General features: G+C 43.8%; 2 protein-coding genes across 3 annotated transcripts in view; one reads left to right on the top strand and one right to left on the bottom strand.

The window, feature by feature from the left end:
• The first annotated feature begins 248 nt into the window (after positions 1 to 248).
• ZCCHC9 (zinc finger CCHC-type containing 9) lies at positions 249 to 8,282 on the top strand. 2 transcript variants are annotated; one of them, XR_014186235.1, is made up of 6 exons: positions 249 to 875; positions 2,397 to 2,547; positions 2,826 to 2,918; positions 4,002 to 4,070; positions 5,602 to 5,919; positions 7,438 to 8,282. XR_014186235.1 is itself a non-coding variant. In XM_082075002.1 (5 exons), the coding sequence occupies exons 1-5, from the start codon at positions 588 to 590 to the stop codon at positions 5,715 to 5,717; spliced, it is 717 nt and encodes a 238-aa protein (XP_081931128.1). In that variant the 5' UTR covers positions 249 to 587; the 3' UTR covers positions 5,718 to 7,239. The 2 variants fall into 2 exon arrangements, 1 of the variants encoding a protein (XP_081931128.1); XM_082075002.1 differs by lacking the exon at positions 7,438 to 8,282 and having other exon boundaries at positions 5,602 to 7,239.
• Positions 8,283 to 12,613: 4,331 nt separating this feature from the next.
• The window catches only part of ACOT12 (acyl-CoA thioesterase 12), a gene marked incomplete at both ends in the record, with an annotated part of 37,017 nt that continues 27,633 nt past the window's right edge, over positions 12,614 to 21,997 (bottom strand). Inside the window, 4 exons of the mRNA XM_082075153.1 lie at positions 12,614 to 12,748; positions 13,643 to 13,769; positions 14,800 to 14,928; positions 16,338 to 16,471. Coding sequence (XP_081931279.1) covers positions 12,614 to 12,748; positions 13,643 to 13,769; positions 14,800 to 14,928; positions 16,338 to 16,471 — 525 coding nt within the window. The remainder of the gene's footprint in view (positions 12,749 to 13,642; positions 13,770 to 14,799; positions 14,929 to 16,337; positions 16,472 to 21,997) is intronic.

Genomic DNA, 21,997 nt, shown 5'->3' with positions numbered 1-21,997 from the left:
GAGGCGGCCACCGGCTCTCCACACATGCGCTTGGGCGAGGCCGAGGGCCGCTCCCGGGCCGGACCGGCCCCGTCGGGAGGCGCCTACGGCCTCTGCCACACGTTGGCGGTCGGGCCGTCCCCACCTGGCGGCGGCACCTCCCCCACCTCGCTACCGAGAAAGGCGCGGCCGTCCCGACCGTGGCCCCGCCTCAAGATGGCGGCGGGACGCGGAGCCCGAGCGACACGCGGCGGCGGGAGGAAGTGGCGCCCGGTCCGTCCCTCCGGCGGCCACGGGGACTCTGCTTCACTTCCGGCGCACGGCGGCGGCCGCTCTGTGAGCCGGTCTCGACTGCCGCGGCGGACTCGGGTGAGCGGCGTCTCCGCGGCCGCTTCAGGCCGGGGCCCCTCTCAGGACGGTCCGCGGGGTCCTAGCGCCGCCGCCGCGGGAGGCGAGCGAGGGAGCGCGGCCGTGAGGTGAGGTGAAGGGAGGAGGCGCCTCAAACCCCCTCGGTGTCCGGGCCGGAGGAGCCGTCTCGCTTAGGGAGCGGTGCGTGTGCCGCACTCCCGCGTTCAGCCCCGCGCCTCCCTTCAGGGGCCGGCGCCGCCATGACCAGGTGGGCCCGTCGTGGCGGCGCTGCCGCCGAGAAGGCGCTGGCGGCCACCCCGTGGGAGGAGATGGCGGGGCGGGAGGGCGGCCCGGGCCCTCGGCCGGGGAAGAAGGAGCAGGAGAAGAGGAAGAGGAAGAAGAAGGAGTACCTGAACGAGGACGTGAACGGGTTCGCGGCGTTCCTGCGGCAGAGCTGCCCGAGCGGGGAGGCGGCCGAGGCGCTGAGGAAGGACCGGCGGCGGGAGGGGAGGAGGCTGAGGAGGCAAGAAATGAAGAAAAATGCCATGGTGAGTTTTGCCTCGGGTCGTGGGTCTCTGCCTGTGGGCGGCAGCTTGTTGAAAGCTTGGGGAAAAGCCCCGTGTGGGGATCACACATCCCTTAGTCTGCTGGCACTGCCTGGAGTTGGGTGAGGAGCTCGGGGCCTGACCGGCTCCAACTGTGTGTGCTGAGCCACATTTCGAGGTAAAGTGAACAAACAGCGACTTTGAGCACCTTTCTTATGAGGACAGACTGAGGGAGCTGGGGCTGTTCAGCCTGGAGAAGCTGAGAGGGGATCTCATCAATATTTATAAGTATCTCAGGGGTGAAGAGCATGGGACCAGACTCCTTTCAGTGGTGCCCAACAACAGGATGAGGGGCAATGGGCACAGACTGATGCACAGGATGTGAGGAGAAACTTCTTTACTTTGAGGGTGCCAGAGCCCTGGAACAGGTTGCCCAGAGAGATTGTGGAGTCTCCTTCTCTGGAGACATTCAAACCCACCTGCACACATTCCTGTGTGATCTGCTCTAGTGAACCTGCTTGAGCAGGTGGGTTGGACTGGATGATCTCCAGAGGTCCCTTCCAACCCCAAACATTCTGTGATTCTGTGATTTCAGCTCAGGTCTTAGACTTTAGCACAGCTCTTCTGTTTCAACATTGTTATTGCTACCCTCTGATGAATTTGCAGCCCCTCGTGTCTACTGGGTGAAACTGTTTCAGTGCATTTCTATATGTCATTCATCAGTACAATGTTTCTGCTGGTTTGGGGCCCCCTTCTGCAATATCTTCTTGATAGTTGGAGTGAGATCTCTGGCAGACTCTAATGACTGTCTAAAAGCAATTATCTCAGCACAAACTTAGGCATTTAACATAAAACTTCTGCTGAATATAATCTGGGAACATACTAAAGTGAGTTACGGCTAATTACCCCAAGATATCTGATTTCTTCATGCGTAAATTGTAGAGTTGGTGCAGCATTGCTTATATTTACCTGTGCATTTACTGCAGCGGTACTTAAAGAGCTTGGGGAACTGTGCTGTAGTCAAAATCAAGTATCGTCATTCATCCAGAGCAGTCAGCCATCAGTGCGTAAATACCCCGTATAGAATATTGTTGGTGAAAGGAGAAAAGTACCCATAATAATATGGTTTAGTGGCTTTGGCCACGGACAGTTATTTTGTGACAGAGTACGAGATCTCTTTTGTCTGGCTTTTTTTTCCCCTGAGGAGAAAATCCCTTGATACATTGACCTTCTAAAAGGGCCAGGAGACCTTACTAGGCTGGGATTTTCAGGTCTTTGAGTGCTATTCACAGAATCTTGTCTTTTTATGTTAGGGCAACATCAAATCTCAACGCTAGAGATATGTATCTGATAATATCCTCAAGGCTGCAGACAAGAGAAATAATGGCGTAGTAAGAGTCAACTGGGTATAAGTGATAATCAGATAATAGGAGTGACTGGATTCTTTTGTAATGTCAACCATAAGTGTTGTGTTTTGCTTTGTGAACTGTGAAAATGCATATAACCCAATTTGTATTTTCAAAGGTATGTTTCCACTGTAGAGAACCTGGCCATGGTGTTGCTGATTGTCCTGCAGTTCTTGAAAGTCAAGATATGGGTACAGGGATCTGTTACCGGTGTGGATCCACAGAACATGACATCAGCAAATGCAAAGCAAAAGTAGACCCAGCAGTTGGTATGTCTCAGAAATTTGTATTTTTCTAGATGCTTTGTCTGGGTTTTCTGACTACTGAAATCTAAGCTTTGTGTTTTAGAAATTTAACTGTTCTGAGGATATAAATTAATATGTCTAAAGGAATACAATATCATAACAATGAACCTAAAAGCGTGAGAGACAGTATAGCATTTATAGTGTAATAGTGCAGTAAAATGTTGTCCTTATAGTGTGTCCACAGTTGTCTGTGACTTTGTGAAGTTTTTAATGTGAATCATAAACTGTATGGGATTTTGCAGGGCCGTTTCCATATGCAAAATGTTTCATCTGTGGTGAGATGGGTCATCTGTCGAGGTCATGTCCAGATAATCCCAAGGGATTGTATGCTGAAGGTGGGTGTACTAGTTTACTAAAACCAAAGCACATTTTTGATACTTACGTGACACAGAGTAAAGTAACATTGAAAGTGAATGAGGATCTGATTAAAAGGAGTTTCCGAGTATCTTTTACTTTTGGTAAAAGCAGATTAATTCTGGGAAATTTGGTGTTAGTATTGATTACCTAACAATTTCTAGTTTGTAAGTTTAGTGTTAAACAGTGAGCTGAGATGCAAAGTGTGATAACTGGCTTGTGCTTGTAATATTGAGAGGCACACAAAGAAAAAATCATAATAGGCTGTATGTATGTAGTCAGTGTGTATTTAAATGTAAATATACAAAAGTATGATTTAAAAACATACTCTCACACTACAGGTTAACATTTTGGGATGTGTTCACGCAGAAGCTCTCACTAGAAAGAGGATGTTTTCAGTTTAGGTGACTTTAATGAGAAATGTGGTTCAAGTTTGAAGATTTCACTCAAGATTCTGTTCTGCCTGATGGTTGGCATTAACAAATTGCACTCTGTATCCCATTGTCTCCCAGTACAAACTTGAGTCTGTCAGACTCAAAAGGGTGGTCTTACAGCACAGTTAAATTGGAAGAAAAATCACTTTGAGTGCTTGGATTTTGGGTAGAGTTTATATTTCATACCTCAGTACCTGCAGCTGGATTACCTGCCTCTCAGGAGCACTTGTTAACTTCAGAAGTTACTTTGAATTCAGCTTATTTCTCAAAATGAGAGCTTCCAGCAAATCAGAAATATTCAGTATGTGGTGACTGGAATTCATAGTATGTGATGTTTTACAGAAGAGTGTGATTACAAACAGCTCTGTCTGTCCTTCAGAGACACACAGACGGGAAGCTGTGTTTGCAGCTTCCAAAGCTGGCCGTGTAGCTCCTCCATGATGTCCTATTGTTGTGCCAAGGAGTTCACATCTGTCTGTGGGGACATTTCCTTGTCTTATTTACAACTTCCCACTACAGATAAGTGGAACAAGGTTTTTTCAATATACATACAAGAGCAAAACACTGTAGGAGGTTTGTTTTGTGTTTGTTTGTTTTGCCTGGAAGGGTAACAACCTTCTCTCTTAACAGGTGGCAGCTGCAGACTTTGTGGCTCTGTGGAGCACTTCAGGAAAGACTGTCCGGAAAAACAGAACGCAGGTGAGATGCAGGAGAGGGTACAGAGTGGAGTTTAAGTACACAGTTGTGTGTATCTACTGCTTTGCCTGGCTTTGGTCAGGAAAAAAGGGTTTGGGAAGAAAACTTTCCTTGGGGAGTGAGTGCTTATTATGAAGGTGTATGTGGAGGAGGCATTAGGTTGCAATGCAAAACTTGAACTTTCTGTTAAAAAAAGAAAATCCAGCTTGTGGGTTTCTGAAGATAATATGAGCTCATGTGTATTTGCCCCCCAGTATTTATGCTGCTGTTCACAACTTAGCAGCTGTAGAACAAAACTGTGGCTTTTTGATGGTTTATCTGTGGTGGAACTGAATATAGTTGCATGGTGGTGGTAGGGGCAACTTGTAAAAGCTGCAGATGCAGGGCAGTGTTCGAGTCATTGAAGACAGGAGATCTGTCCAGCTGAATTCACGAGCTAATAAACTGCTTGCTTACATGTTCTTCAGTTAAATGTGTGGGTGGAAAAATTACATTATATACAAAAAAAACCTGGTAAGGAAGGCAAAAGCATCAAAAAAGGATTTGAAGAATGATTCTGTTACCGAGGTGGAGGCACATTTGTGCGTTTTTCTGCTCCATTTATATGACTTCTAGAACTCCTCAATTAATAATATGATGCCACTTTTGACTTGACAACTGATGTGTAATTTCCCAAGGGACATCTTAGTTGATGTTTCAAAACTAGTATTGCTGGTTAAAAACGGTTGAACTAATTTGAACTGTGACACCATTAGTAAGAATTGTAATAGTCTTTGAAATCAGTCTGTATTGTGCAAAGTACTTTTAGATAGACTACAGAAAGACAGCAGAGAGCTAGCAAAGAAGTTGAGGCACGACAGCTTGTAATTTATTCAGCTGGAGTTATTTGGCCTGCTTTAATATACAGAAGTTAATCCAAGTAAACACTGAGTTATCCGTGTGACATTCTTGATGTGGTCTGATTTGTTGCTGTGAAAATCAGATTGGCATTCAGAAAAGAAATATCAGTTGGTTAACTGTTTTCTCTAGGAAAGGGGTGTGAATTGGTATAAATGGCATTTAAACAGCAAGAGGATGATGTTGATTATATGCAGGAGTGTGAGCTGAGAGCTGTAAATTTTGCTCTGTTGTGCCTCCTCAGACTTAGTTTTTTCATCTGAATAATAGAGAAGGTCTTTGCTTTATATCTAGAGGTGCTTGACATATTCTGATATCTTCATCGTAAGAGTTATTGGGACTTAACCTGAAAGCTAATTTATTGCCTGCATTCTCTTCGAATGTTTCTTTGGACAGTCAAACAGGAATGAACACATAGTAATGATTTCAAACCTGGGCAACCTGCATGTGGGAAGGGAGTTTAGAAAACACCACACGCACACAAAAGTTGTGTGAGGAGAGTTGTCTTCAGAGCTCGAACTAAACAGACAGATCTTTGGTGAATTAATGATAGGCCTTCATGGGCCAAATCTTCCTCAAAAGGAAGTTTTATACAATGTTAACGCCTTTCTGCAATATCTTGTCTCTCACTCTGCAGATCAGGTTACAGTTGGGCGATGGGCTGTTGGAATGAGTGCAGATTATGAAGAAATCACAGAAACGTCAAAGCTGCAAAAACCTAAAGTGAAAGTACCCAAAGTAGTTACTTTTTGAAGGCCTCTTGACTCTAAACCTGTTATCCTGTACTGCTTCTCTCCGGAGTACTGACCACGCTGAGTGGGTAACTCGTTCCAGAAAATCAAACAGACTGCCACTGTGGCTACATTATTTCTTTATCCCCCTCATTTTTCCAGTTTGCCTCCCTGTCTTGCCTAGCTTACTGAAAAGCTGTGAGCAACAGAAATACGGCGAGCAGGTATTTTATTTTTATATATCTCCGCCAAAATACAGCATTTTCTCTGATTCACGGAGGGAGTTATGCAGAGGGAAACTGACTTCTTGTAACAGGGATCTGGCTGCGGTAACCAAAAAGGATTTGTGCATTTTGCCACGGGGGTCTATGACCACTGGATTTCGGTGTCGGTATTGTTGCCTTAAGAGTGATGCTTTTTCATGTTAGGTATGAACACAATCATGCTGATCTTAATAATAGTATTTCTCTATTTCTCTGAAAGGGACTGTGGTTATTTCCTAAGGACTCTTTGGTTTCTGGTCTGGTTTTGCCTTCTTTTAGAAATGGATTTCTTGCTCTGTATGTGCCAGCCTGAACAGTCTCGTGGTGAAGCTGTCACGTATGGCCTGCAGAGCTTGAGAGCACAATTTCCCCAACTCAGATAAATGTGTATGTGCATTAACGTGATAGGTTATGCATGTTGGGTTGTTTTGAGTATTTGTCTCCTAGCAGAAATGGAATCATGCTGTTCCTCTGCTGTCCATGGTAACATACACCCAAAAAGACTTGGAGAGCAAGTGAGCAGCTTGCTTACTTTCTGTACTTTTTTCAAGGAGCGTGTTCAAAAGTCTTGGTGAGCTGGGAGTGAACTTCGTATTACATGCGTGTGCTTACTGGCAGATTTATTTATTTTATAATGGAGACTGCAGCCTGAAAAACTGATATGTATTAACAAAGTCACAAAACCAACTGAAAACGGAGTTTCTACAACAGCTCTGCAGGTGCTGTAGTAATTCAGCGCGTGCAGCCAGTGGCAGTGGGTTTTCCCTTGCGTCTGATCGTCTCACCCAAGATGAACAAGGAAACACAGTGTTTTTGGAGAAGTGCAGCTTGAGCTCATCCCGCAGCACAAGCTGCACAGTGATAAACCTATTGCTGCTAAGGATTGATTTATCCTTTTAATAAAAGTGTCCCAATGGTCCATACATCGCCTTGGTGAGAAGGTGGAACATGAGATAGCAAGCTTGTGCTCAGGACAGGGTTTTGAGGTGCTTTAGACCAGCCACAGAAACGGTGGATTAGGAACATCCTTTTTTTACAGAAAAAAAAAAACCCAAATACAGGAATTTAATTGCGTGGATATATTTTATATTTGTACATGTTAATTATTTTTAATAAAATGCAGCTAAAGAATGCAATAGTTGGAGCTCTTATTTTAGGTTTCCTGGTTCTGCTATGGATACAAAGGCACATGAAGTTGACTAAAATAGGCGATGTATGCTCAGTTTGTAATAATCAGAGCACACGTTTAAATGGGGAAGAGGAGTGGATGAAATCAAGGATTAATTACACAGTTTTAATTAACTATTGGATTAAAGCTCAAAGCAATATCACTTTAATGTGAACGTTTTGCAACAGGCATTTATCCCAGCTTAAAAGGTGTTTCCATTATATGAGTAAATATATTGTTTAGAAAGCCTCTTTTTAGATTATTTTCTGTCTTTAAAAACTCTTATATTTTAACATGGTCGTTACCTGTAGGATGTTGAAGCCATGCCTGTTGGCTTTCCCAGTGGCACCAGTACATCCCAGATCAGGGGCTGGTGTGGGGAGTGTGGTGTGTCGGTTGTGGCTCAGGATGCAGCCTCTCCTCCCAGGGATGCAATCACCTGCTTGTGCTACTGCAACCTGAAGCAGAAGCGGCCCTTAGACTGCTGAGTTACACGGAGGAAAAGAAAATTCACTGTTTGCTTGCCACTGCTGATCACTGTCACTTTGCTCGGCGAAAGGGACTGCCAAAACCAGAGTGATGCAGGGCAGCTGTAGCAAAAAAAATTCCACAGGAGGCAGTGGATTCGCCTTTGTTCTCCGTTCCAAGCGTCATACCTGTTGCTTTGATCCATCTTGCACTTGTCAGGCTGCTACACCTGCCTGCTGCTCATTTGTCCTCTGAGAAAAAATAATGGACTTTGTCAGACTTGTAAATTTCAGTGTAAATGCAACAGCTGTTCCTAGGTAATTTCACAGGTGCTTGCATGGGGCTGGAAGCATGTACAACTCCCTCTTAGGATCATAGAGTAGTCTGCGTTGGAAGGGACCTTCAAAGGTCATCTAGTCCAACCCCTCTGCAGTGAGCAGGGACACCCTCTGCTTCAGTGACTGCTGAGGAAGACGAGGCACTGAAATGCTTGTGCTACGCTCTACAACCACTGCACTGGTGAGTGATCTTCAGTCGCTGTTGGACAAAACTGCTCGTTAAATGCACCCACTCATCCCCTTCTACATGATTTCACAACAGTACGTGTAGTTGGAGAAAGCTATTTGAAAAGCAGCTGTAACAGGCGCTGCATGTGAAGATGCGTTGTACCCACTAAGAAATTTAAAAGTTAGGCAAATATTTAGAGTTTAAGCAAAGTTTGTGTGCTGGAAACCTTGTTTTAGAGGTTTCACTGAGGCTGGTAAAATACGATCCTTGTCAAGAGGACACTCTTCCTGTACACCCACAAAGACAGGTGGTGGCTGCATGTGAATGCGGCTGGGCTTTGCAGTGCTTTGCACTTCAGTGGCCAACATCTCAGTGTTGGGGCAGAGGGCATGAGCTCAGCAAATGTTAATATCTCAAAAATGCCAAATGCTGTTCTCCAGCCTTTGCAGTGACCCCACAGCTGTGTTCAGTGTGTACGTGTCTCCAAGGACAAGTTCTAAGCTGCTGCACAGGGAGTCACCTTGATAAGAAACACTTGGTGCAGGCAGCGTTTGGGCTCTTTCTCCCTGATGTGATGTGTTTATTCAGAGATGAACATTAGGTGTCTCTATTCCCTAAAAATTGGGACTGCAGAGACTTTCCTGCCCACTCAAGAGCTTCTCTGCCATCATCTGCACACAGCAAGTGTGGGCAAGACTCTTTAAGAGCAGAGCTCCCAGTCCACAGAGGTGGCCTGGACCCTTCTGTGGCCAGCTGGGCCAGAAGGAGGCAAGCAGGGCCTTGGAGAGTTTCATGCTCTGGAGAGGGCTGCCCTGAGGCTGCTGTCCTTAGGCCCTAGGCAGAGTTATCACACATTACCCACCTGATAAAAATGCTGATCCAAAATCAGGACCTGCATCTACAGTCTCTCCTCCAGAGCCAATGACCAGGACCGATTTCCTTTTTTTTTGCTACTACTGCAAAGGTATCCCTGTGTTGTATGCCACGCAGCGGCCACCTTTTGCTAGGCGTAGATGACAGCAGCTGATTTCACCGATGCTTTGGCTCGGGCCAAACCAGCTTTGTTGAGTGGCCAGGTGACTCTCGGTGCTGGTACACCCAGCTTATGTTCCAGGACTCCAGCTGCTCTCTCTTCTGCTGCACTTGTTAGACACGCCATATGCAAAACGTGCAGGCGTGTCTAACCTGTAAATCAATGATGAAGGCTTAGATTTGGTCCCAGGTTAAACTGAAGATCACAGTATCACAGTATGTTTGGGATTGGAAGGGACCTCAAAAGATCACCTAGTCCAATCCCACTGCTGGAGCAGGAACGCCCAGGTGAGGTCGCACAGGAACATGTCCAGGCGGGTTTGAATGTCTCAAGCTAAGGAGACTCCACAACCTCCCTGGGCAGCCTGTTCCAGTGTCTGTCACCCTCACTGAGAAGTTTTTTCTCAAATTTAAGTGGAACCTCTTGTGTTCCAGCTTGATCCCATTACCCCTTGTCTTATTGTTGTTCGCCACTGAGAAGAGCCTCGTGGCACTCACCCTTTATATATTTATAAGCATTAATAAGGTCTCACCCCTCAGTCTCCTCTTCTCCAAACTAAAGAGACCCAGCTCCCTCAGCCTTTCTTCATAAGGGAGATGCTCTACTCCCTTCAGCATCTTTGTTGCCCTACGCTGGACCCTCTCCAGCAGTTCCCTGTCCTTCTGGAACTGAGGGCCCAGAACTGGACACAATATTCCAGATGTGGTCTCACCAGGGCGGAGTAGAGGGGAAGGAGAACCTCTCTCGATCTACTAACCACCCCCCTTCTAATACACCCCAGGTACCATTGGCCTTCCTGGCCACAAGGGCACAGTGCTGGCTCATGGTCATCCTGCTGTCCACCAGGACCCCCAGGTCCCTTTCCCCTACACTGCTCTCTAATATGTAATTTCCCAACCTATACTGGAACCTGGGGTTGTTCCTGCCCAGGTGCAGGACTCTACACTTTCCCTTGTTAAATTTCATTAGGTTATTCCCCACCCAGCTCTCCAGCCTGTCCAGGTCCCGCTGGATGGCAGCACAGCCTTCTGGTGTGTCAGCCACTCCTCCCAGCTTAGTGTCATCAGCAAACTTGCTGATAGTACACTCTATTCCCTCGTCTAAATCGTTAATGAATATATTGAATAATATTGGCCCCAGTACCAACCCCTGAGGCACTCCACTAGATACTGGCCTCCAGCTAGACTCCGCACCATTGACTACCACTCTCTGGCTTCTCTCCTTAAGCCAGTTTGCAACCCACCTCACTACTCTATTGTCTATACCACACCTCCTCAACTTAGCTGTGAGGATGCTGTGGGAGACTGTGTCAAAGGCTTTACTGAAGTCAAGGTAGACCACATCCACCGCTCTGCCATCATCCATCCACCTTGTTACATTCTCATAAAAGGCTATGAGGTTGGTCAAGCATGACCTACCCTTGGTAAAGCCATGCTGACTGCCCCTAATAACCCTCTTATCCTTGATATGCCTTGAGATGGCACCAAGGATAAGCTGTTCCATTACTTTCCCAGGGACAGAGGTGAGGCTGACCGGTCTATAATTACCCGGGTCCTCCTTCTTGCCCTTTTTGAAGACTGCAGTGACATTTGCTTTCCTCCAATCCTTGCGCACCTCTCCTGTTTCCCAAGACTTGGCAAAGATGATGGAGAGTGGTCCAGCAATGACTTCAGCCAGCTCCCTCAGCACCCGCGGATGCATCCCATCTGGACCCATGGATTTATGGATGTCCAGACTATTTAGTTGCTCCCTAACCCAGTCCTCATCAACTAAAGCAAACTCCTCCATTGACCTGGCTTCATCTGGGGTCTCAGGGGTACAGGGCTCCCCAGGACAGCCTCCGGCAGAGTAGACAGAGACAAAGAAGGCATTCAGTAATTCTGCCTTCTCTGTATCTTCTGCCACCAGGGCACCCCATTCATCAGTGGGCCTACATTGCCTCCGGTATTAATCTGCTATGTATTTGAAAAGGTTCTTTTTGCTGTCCTTGACCCCTCTCGCCAGCTGTAATTCTAAGGAGGTCTTGGCTATCCTAGCTGCCTTCCTACATCCTCTAACAGCAGCCTTATATTCCTCCCAAGTGGCCAGCCCCTGCTTCCATGACCTGTAAACTCTCCTCTTCTGCTTGAGCATACCCAACAGATCCCTATTCAATCACACAGGCCTCCTGGCTCCCTTCCTTGACTTCCTACGTGTGGGGATGCTCTGATCCTGAGCATGGAAGAAGCAATCTCTGAATGCCACCCAGCTATCTTGGGCCCCTTTTCCTTCAAGCAGCCTTGCCCATGGGATTTCCCCCAGCAATTGCTTGAAAAGGCCAAAGTTAGCCCTGCTAAAGTCCAGGGTTGCAATTCTACTTGCTATTCTGTTCCTGCCACACGAGATGCTGAACTCCACCATCTCGTTGTCACTGCAACCCAGGCAGCCCTCAACCTTTACTGCTTCGACCAGACCCTCCTTGTTAGTGAGGATGAGATCCAGCAGTGCACCTCTTAAGATGTACTTAAGACCTGAGTCCTAGACCACTCATAAGAGATGCAAATAAGATAAAACAGCACTGCTACAGTTCACACACTTTGATTCTTGTAACAGCCCTGCATTTACGTTACAGTCTAACTGCTGATGATCCTACTTGTTTTGGTTTGTTTGTTTGTTTTTTTTTTTAATAAGGCTCTTTTGAGCAAAAATAAGAGCAGAAAACAAAGTAGCCGCACCACAGTAAAACCTCTGAAACCGTTCTCTCTTTCCATCCGTGAGGGAGTGAATCAAAGAGTCTTACTGTTCTGCATCTGCTCAATGATACCAGAACAGTCTTCCTTGGAGCTTGCCAGTGGGAGACCAGGACGCTTCTGTATGAGGCCAACAGCCCCCATTGTCACGACCAGAGATACCGTAATAAAATGTAATGTGGATGTGTAATCTCAGAAACAATAATTTATTGGAAGTCACGGATAAACTAAAAGTATTAACAGATAAAGTACAAACCTTAGCAAACGCTGTCTTACATAGGGTGTAATCTACATATAACGGGTGTGCAAGAACCTGGACAACCAGGTCAGACCACTGGGTAAGCAACTTGGTAGCATCACTTCTCTGCAAATTAGCCAGGGTGGTATTTACTGAACTAAAACTGGCTGGATGTCACTACATTCAATATGATATTAAAACAGTGAAATAGTCTCCTGAGCTACCGCTCTACCTGGCCAAATTCTGGCTCCATTTATATAAAATTAATCAATGCAAACAAGAGTGGAATCTGTCCTTTAATCTTTTTAAAATTAAAAATTGAATTTAGAGCCTAAAGCCTAATCTTAATTTGATAGAAAATACTTGTACTAGGTATTCTCAGGCTCAAGCCCAATATTGGCTACATGATCCAAAATAACTAACTGTAGAAAGTCGATGAACACGCATGCAGGAATTTTAACCGGTACTGGTTGACAATCTTCAGAGGTCTCTTCACAAATCTGTTCTTATCTTTAGGACTTGCTGCCTTCCCGCTCCAAGAACTTTATACATTCCAAAGCAGTGTCTTCAATGGCTTTTGATGAGCCAGTAAGATTTGCAGCTAAGTACGGCATTAAACCTGATGCCACTTGATTGAAGTAACACACCTGTTTAAACAAAAATAAATGAAACAAAAAAACCTATGGATTGCAATAGTTGGCTATTTTTTACAGAGCCTAGATGAGTGTCAGAGTTTTTATGGATGCAAATAGAAACACATAGTGCTTCTGAAACTGAAGGTGATAATTACCAAAAAGAGTGTCCCTTTTTTACAGTATTTCAGTGATCTCAGCATCCTCACTACTGCCAGGTCCTCAAGCATGTAGGTAAATGGACACAGCAGTGCAGCAAGAAACATTATGTATAACCTCTAAAATAGATGTGCTTTATGAACAAAGCTGTTGCCTGAAAAAAGAATCCCAGCCCCTGAGAGCTGCTGAATGTTTTCAAAAATATATTTTCTTAAATGAAGAAGTTACAGCCTTCTCATGGAAAACAACAAAAGGCAAACATTGCCATGGGTCCAGAGATGGGATTCAGATTGCATAATTTCTGACATATAAAAGGTAAAGTCCAGCATTTAATCTGAATTAATTCCTTGTCCTTCCTCTGTAGTCAGTGGGAAGAGATGGACACCACCGAAGAGCAGTTTAACATACACCTTCCAGAAATGTATTTTAGGCTTGAATGGATGACTCTTTGGAGGTGCGCGGCTTAGTTTAGATTTCAGATTTCATTCCAAACTTTCAGGTTGGCCAAAACTGTGTGGAGTAAAGAATGTCTTTATAACCACACTGTAGATGTGGGGAAACTGACTATTTTTTTTTTTGTTGTTTTTTCTTTTTTGTTTTTTCTTTTTGGTTTGTTGGTTGTTTTGTTTGTTTGTTTGTTTGTTTGTTTTTGTTGCATTGCTGTTACTGTTCTAGACTGTCAGCTCAAAGGAGGTTATATGCACATGTACAAGGAAAGGAGTCACAGCTGAGGTCTGTAGAGCTGCTCACCGTACAGTTGCTGTTGCTTTCGCTGTAGATCTGGAATCCAGCACAAAGGATCTCACTCCTGCAGTATGCTGGAGAAGGTGGCACAGAGGTGAGGGTAACTGATTTTACAGCTACCACGTAGGGTTCGCTGCAGAGCAAGGGGAAGAATCAAACATTTCTTCAACAAGATGTTTAAAAATATACTTGCAAATGACTACAGAGTATGCACGGCTATACCAAAGATGTCATTTTCAGACTCGGCAATCTTGAGCCTTGTTAAGGCTTTATCACAAACGCCAATCAAGAAGACTTCCGTGGAAAACCACTGAACAATCATCCATGTACATCCCCCTTTTATTTAGTTATCCTGCTCTCCATAATCCATATTCACAGACTCAAGGCCTAGGAGCCACTTAGTAAGAGGCCTTAGAGTGTGGCCCCAGCTAAAGTAGACATGATTCAGTTCCCACATGCTGGAGAAAAAAGCAAACACAGTACAGAATATTGCCTTTTAGAAGCAATGTCCTGTTAACATGAGGAATTACTGAACACAGGAAAAGAAACTGAGAATAAAGAACAATAAAATACACCAAATGGTCCCCTTTATCCATGTTTCATTATGCAAGAACAAAAGTAAATCTAATGAAAAAAATCAATGTATATTAAACTGATCAAGGGACTTTTTAAAACAGCAAAATTTACAGACACAATAAATGTGTCACTGTGAGGTTTCAAGAATGGCCAAGCACTTCCTTGAATAAGAAAATCTCCAGGATTACATTAAATGGGATTACAAAGTCACTTGAAACAAACAGAAAAACTTGCAGTTAGGTGCTTCAGCACATCAACAGGACCTCTCGGACATGCATTATTTTAATTGCCTGTTTGGAATTCTGGCCTATTCCCCCTCATGATAGGCTAGTCCTAAACAGTATCAAAGAAGCAATACTAGACTACAGTACAAATATGTGATGCTCTGAATTTATTTAATTGCACCTTCATGTTGCAAACCAAATCTCATTGTGCAAACTCAGGCATCAACATATTGCTACTAATCTAATTTCTCAAAAAATAAAATATTGTCTTCATCACCCAATGACAGGCCCAGATAAAGGTCAATGGTAATCGAAACTGTGGCTCAAAAGTGCTCACAGTTGAACTTGAAATTGCATACTCACCTTGGTTTACAGGGTTGCCTTTGAGACACGAGAATCACAAAGTCTCTGGGTTTATGGCCAGTTACGGGTAGAGATGTAACATAATATATTTTCTCGTCTTCATTCACAGCCTGTAGGACCTCACAAGTTCTGCAAATACATTTCACACACACACACACACACACACACACACACACACACCCCCCAGATGTGGATTGTATGCAAAACACAGTACAAGCATATATTCCATTCTAACATTAAGCCTATGGTTTTCATATTCAGGCAGCAAGGAAGTGAGAGGAACACAGAGTGAAAAACTGAGGTTTTCTCCAACACCTCGTCTGACACCATCTCTCTGTCCCACAAAATTGTTAAAAAGTGATGCAAGGTGCTGGAGCAAAGTCTTAAAAGCCTATCTTTTGTGTACTGTTGATTCCTGTTTGGAATGACATTAGCTTGCCTACCAAAATACTTGCTTAATGACCAAACGCTCATTTGACAGCCATAGGACAGTCAGGAAATATTTGCAAAATTTTATTCAAAGCTGTGTTCTACTCCATTCAGGTGGGGCCACCTGGGCAGGACACACCCACTGTCTTGGAAGAATGGACCACTATCTGAGTTTTAACTACAAATATAAAAAAGTTAGAATTTTCCTTTACACTGGCAGTAACTGATTTATTTAATTTCAGCTTCTATTGCCTGAGCAATAAGCTGGTAATCCATTTGGATCAGTCAATTAGGTTTCACGGTAGTCATAAGAAATCTGAGATTTTGGCTGTAGATATGGAAAATCAACACAATATTTCTTTAGATTTCATTCGTAACAAGCCATAAATTCAGCAGAGACTGTAAATTTTCAAATATCCCTACGCTTCCACTTTCCCCCTCAGATAAAAATCTTTCAGGGTAGAATGACTAACTGAAAAAGCTTCTCCTTTAAGAGAATATTCACCAAATCAAATCAGCATTATATCAATTCAATTGTTGCTAGTCATTATTCTACACCATATAAGGTAAATAAAAGAACCTCATACACCTTTTACAGCAGTTCTGAAACCCATTCCAATTCCAATACACTTTACAAGATTTTACCTTTCTTAAAATATAAATTTTGAGGAACCCCGTTTCTTGATTTCTCACATTGACTGTACAGTGAAGCTGAGCATCAGTGTCCCAAACAACACAAACATGAAGAGCCTGCATAACACCTACATAATATATCCACCTCAAGTTATGTGCAACCTACTCAGGTTAAGCCTTTCAACATAGGTATGGTCCAGGCATGGACATTTTAGAATGGGTTCATTTTAGAAAAGGGTAACCTCTGTCCCAGCTGTCTGACAGTCCAGGAAAATAATACTTTAAAATCAGACTGAGGAGAAATTAATTTTCATTTTTAAGGCAAAAAACCCCTCTAATCCATACTTTGACTTTAATGTCAACTTCTTACAGCAATTTCTTCTTAATTAGGTAGAAAAGTGTCAACATTTCAAAAAACATTTGTATCAGAAAAGGTCAGTGGATTCCAACAGTCTTAAAGAAAGGTAAGTTCTTACAAGACATGCTTGTCCCACTGTTGGCGGAGTGTGAAGTCAGACAAAAGTGAGAAAGCTAAGCATGATGGTATCTTCACTTGCATTTCAACTTTGAGTGACAACACATCACCTTCCTCATGAGTCCATATTTTTACCTAGAACAAGTGAACAATATGTTAAAAACAGAATGATTACTATAAGTATTTTAACACAAATTTTACACATTTAGGTCTTAAGCAGATTTTCTCAGGAGTACATATGAAATGTTATCTGACCTATGAAAGGCAGATGAGTATTCAAGACTAATTTTACATTACAGTATAGCACAATGTAAAATCAAATACACTGATGGCATAGTGGCATCACACAATTTTAATTACATCTGGTTAGAGATTGCTGAATTAGCTTGCAAGTGGAGATTGATAAGCCAGAGACCAGTATGACCTCTTTCTCACACTACATATATATATTATCTAAATACTTTTCACACTGCATGTGCCTGGGAAAAATTTGAGTTTTTGGTGTATTTTTCTTCTGTCAGGGCCATGCAGATGTCATTACTTCCATAAACAAGAGCAGATACCCTTTGAATGGAGGTAAAAGCCTCTTCTCAACCTTGTAGAGAAAGTTTCCTCAAAGAGGCCCCCATTCACTGACTCCAAAAGCCAACAAGGCAGCGTGAGGACATCATGCAATTCTTTTTCTGAATTTTGCATCAGTAATCAGTGACAGGATATTGGACTTTTTAAACCTAGGCAGGTCAGCAGCAGTCCAGAATTCTACCATTTTTTTAACCCCTAGATGCAGGTCAAGTTGCAGAAACACAGCATAAATATGGGACAGCAAGGAAAGGTAACACACAATTTATTAGGAAGAAATGGAAGAAACTTTATTAAGGTATGTTTATGTAAAGTATCTAAAGGTGGTGGTTACTTAAAGCTTTGCAGCAATTTGAAACTACAGAGTAGAATCCATTGGATGTGGCACTGGTGAGCAGGAGCAAGCTGGAGGGAGGCCACACTACCCTGTTTCCCCGAAAATAAGACAGGGTCTTAATATTTGCTACAAAACTTACTACTTTTTTACATGCATAGCTGCCTGGACACTATTTAAGTTGACTTTTTAAATGAACTGTAACTAGGGCTTATTTTTCAGGTTAGGTCTTATTTTTGGAGAAACAGGGTACGTGAGATGTATGTGTGAGGCAACAAAGACTTCGGCAAAATAAAACAAGGAACTGCCCTTCCTGCCATCAGGATTTTGGAACATACCCAGCAATCCTACACATCACAGCTTTGGGGGCTCATCTAGAGACATCCAAAGGGGACCAGATTTTTACAAAAGCACTTTTGAAGCTTTAAGAGGGATGATTTGGAATAATACATGGATTACCTCCCTGATCCACCTCTCCAACCTATGCAGTCCAATAGCTTATCTTTAATTAGTAATTATTACAGTTCGACTACTTCAGCTCCCTTTGTCCATGCAGATAAGTCACATATTGGGCTATGCCCTCTTCCCCTAAAATAGCTCAACATTTCTCTTTCAAAAATTTCTTTTTTTCCCCTCCTTTGTTTCTTTACTGTGAAGCAGAGCACCTGGAGTTAACAATTTACTGAAAAAATATTTCAAAACATAGTTTTGCTACTCTTTTCCCACATCTGCAGTATCTCTCTTGATTATTTTGGGTCTATATCTAGTTGTAGGCCTGAACCTAACACAGAGCATTCAAAAGGAGTAACCTGCACATGACAATGTGCACACAGCCCCTGCAAAAGAAAGGCTCAGTGTGTTCCATAAACAGTGGAATGAGTGGAAGACAATGCTTAGAATTAGTGGACTTTATTCCCAAACTTCAATCTGATGTACACATCTGCTTCTCAAATCCTATAAAGTTTTAACAGATTTTAATTTCCAAGTGATACAAAACTAATGAGCTTCATCTCTGTTGCTCTTTTTTGCTATATCAAAAATTAACAATCATTGGGTTTACAGAGCATTTGTACAACAACACAGATTTTGTATGTTTTCATATTTTTATGTTTTGGAATAGGAAAAAAAAAACAACAACACGATCCAGCAATCTTGCTAAAGTAAAGTTTGGTGTAAAACAAAAGGCCTAAGAGCTTTAGAAACCAGCTCCAAGATGCACAGATCAATATTCCTCTAAGGCATAGAAGAGAAATTATGTTGTCTTGGGACTTTTCTACTCTTGAAAATCACAAAATGAAGTAGGAGGTGCAGCTGTTGAAACATATCTCTGCTAAGTGAACATTGGCAAGGACAAGTTATTTCTGCAGGCCTACAAGTCTTGTGGCTCTATGTCAAAGAACTCACAGCGCCATTTTCTACCTTCAAAAACTGTCAATCAGCTTGGGGGCTTTCTAGTTCCAGGATGTGCTGGTTTGACTGAAAGTGAGTTCATTTTCTTCATGCAGTTAGAAACTTTTCTTTTTTGCGGCTAGCACAGTTGTTGTTCGGATTTAGTTTGAGAACAAGAATATAATACCCCAGGACAGAGTTAATGGGTTTTTTTTTCAAGGAAATTTCCAGTGTCTTTGAGTTGGAACAAAGAGAATGTAAGAGCTTGCTGTTATCTTAGTTGTTGTCTGGGAGCCAAGGACGTTCTGAGCTCTGCCCACAGGTGTGAGGCAGCTGGAAGGGGGACATGGATGGGGCAGAGCTTGACTGACATCCAGACTGATCAGTGAGAATATTCCATCCCATTCATATGAGAGTTGGGTTTTCTGCCTAGGGGGATTGAGACCTGTTCTGGTGCTCCTCCATTTCAGTTGAGTTCCATTTGGGAGTTTACTTTAGTTTGGCCTTTTTCCACCCTGCCATTTCGCAGAGGCCTCTGGGCCTTTCTATCTTTTCTCTGTTGTTGCTCTGGGATCGGCTGTTGGGACCAGGTGCTGCTTCCTGGGATTCGCTGCTCAATGTGGATGGAGTTCGTGGGGAAGTGTGTTGAGTATATTTTACTTTATATTCTATTTTGTAATTTACATATACTATTAGTAGTAGTGGTATATTACTATTATTTTGTTTTATTAAACTGTGTTTATCTCAGTCCATGAATTTCTCCCTTCCCTTTCAATTCTCTCCCCAACTTGTGGGATGGGAGGAGTGAGCAAGCAGCTATCATGATTTTGATTCTTAGCTGGGGTTAAACTGTGACATGGGGGAAAAGGAACAAAACCTCTACATATAGAGAAGCAGATGCTGCTTTGCAAAACCTGCCTACTAGAATATTTCCTCCCCAAAATAAGGTTCAGTCTAATGCCCTTGACAGTCTTCTCTTGCATAGTAGGACTGCCTTCAGGCAGAGCACTGATCAGCACTACTACCTGATTCCTACTGTTTGTTCTTTCAGCTTCTCCCCAATAAACCATTCCATGGACACTGAAGAGACCTGTTTGAGTGAAGATGCTGCTATGCTTGTCTATCAGAGAAGGTCAAGTGCTCGATCAGTCGCCAAGCAGAGCTGCTCTGGAGCCAATCCAGTCTGCAGCAAAGTGGCAGATCCTAGCACAGTGAGGGTTTTCCTGAGGCAGGGAAACACCAGGGCAGCAGAGAGACCGCCAGGAGCCACCAGCCCTTGCAGGAGAAGATGACAAGACCTGGGCATTGCCAGGGCAATGGAGACCACCCCCATGCCTATAAAAAGCAGCACAGAGAGTGCCAGTGACCAGGGTGGGGAAACAGAATGTGGTGTGGCAGTTTGCCTGGAAGGATGCACAGGAAGTGTGGAGAAGTTCTGCCAGCTCCACCAGGGAGCAGTGGTATCCACCTGGCAGAAAGCCATGGCTTCCGTAAGGTCAGCACCCACCACAAAGTGATGCAGCCGCCCAAACCCAGATCCGGTGGGAAGATGCTGCCAGTCAGGTGTTGGGCTGCAGGCTGGGCCCTGCTCTTACACCCATACTGGATGGCAGCAGCAAGAACAGCCACAAGGAGATGAACTCTTCCGCTTAGTGACAGGGCTCCAGGAGGAGTATCAGTGAGTGTGATAGAGAGACAGACCGCTGGAGTCACACCCAACCTTCCCTGGGACAGACCCAGCATATGAAGGACTCTCTATCCTCCCTCTGCATGGTGGAACATAGTGATGGAGGGATAAGGGGCAAGGGCAGCATGTTCATGCCCAGTGCAGAAGGAAGGTCTCTGCTGTGACTACTCCACCTTCCCAGGTTCCCTTGCACAACAGGTATGAGGCCCTGCAAGTGAAACCAAGCAACAATATTGAGGATGATGAAGATGGTTCAATTAAGTTGGAGGTGCCACAGAGGTTAAGTTCGTCAACAGCCTCCATCAAAACTGCTGCTATAAAGAAGAGAAGATGGTTTGTTGTCATAGGAGACTCCCTTCTGAAGGGAAGCGGAGGCCCTATATGCAGATCAGACCCACTTCTTAGAGAAGTCTGCTGCCTCCCTGGGGCCAGAGTTAAAGACGTGAAGAGAAAACTTCCTGCCCTGCTACAGCCCTCAGATTATTATCTGCTACTAATTTTTCAGGCAGGCAGCAAAGATACTACAATGGGCAATCAGAGGGCAACCAAAATGGACTTCAGGGCCTTGGGATAAGGGGTACAAATAGTCTTCTCCTCTGTTCCCCCGGTTGCAGGGAACAATAAGGGAAGATACAGGAAGACCCAGCAGATCAACACCTGGCTATGGGACTAGTGTCACTGGCAGAATTTTGGGTTTTTTGATCATGGGTAAGTTTACATGATACTTGGCCTGCTAGTGACAAATGAGGTGCATCTGTCTCAAAGGGGGAAAAGGATCCTTGGGCAGGAGATAGCAGGGCTCACTGAGAGACCTTTAAACTAGATTTGAAGGGGGAAGGCGAGAAAACCAGGCTCACCAGAGATAAACCTAGGAGCAGCATGCCAGTGTTTGGGGAATGGGGTGCTAGTGAGGTCATTCAGTCTGCTGTCCCAATGGAGGTAGGGGATGGAGAGCCATGTGGTTGCAAAGACACAAGGGTTATAGATGTGTCAGAAACCATGTGAGCGCCTGAGAATGGTCACATAGGAATTAAGCCTTCTCCCCTCAAAAAGGTGGCAAGATCAATAACCCAACTGAAGTGCATCTATACCAATACATGCAGCATGGACAACAAACAAAAATAATTCTATAACAAAAGAGACAAAGTTCCAGACTCCAGTAATACTGGAATGTACCTGGTGGCTTGCTGAGACAGAGAATTAACATCATGCTCTTTAAAATGTCATCCAAAATGTGCATGGGTTTTGTTTTTTTTCGTATGAAGAAATTTCTTCACAATATTTGGTGCTGCTTCTATTACAGGTTTCAAGCATTTAGTGTTAGGTAAGAAACTGAGATTGTGGCAGTCTCAGTGGATACAGAAAATAAGTTCTGCATGGATAATAATAGGGTCTTAGCAGAGGTTTGAAAATAACACTCAATGTTTCAGTCTGACTATTCAAGCTTGTCTTTTCCAGCACGCCTGCTATCTGCCATTTAATTGGTGCAAGGGTCTTTACTGGAAGTTATTAATATTAACCACTGGAACAACCTATACATGGAACTGGCAGGTATGGCATCACTGGAATTCTTTATGATTAATATATGCTCCTACTCAATTAGTCTATTGACCAGGTGCAAGAATCAGTACGTGAAGTTTCGTAGCTTGTGACATGCAGGAAGTCAAACTAA

This window comes from Streptopelia decaocto (assembly GCF_964273445.1).
Source record: "Streptopelia decaocto genome assembly, chromosome: Z".
NCBI classification, from domain to species: Eukaryota; Metazoa; Chordata; class Aves; order Columbiformes; family Columbidae; genus Streptopelia; species Streptopelia decaocto.
This window is presented reverse-complemented; position numbering and strand designations above follow the sequence as displayed.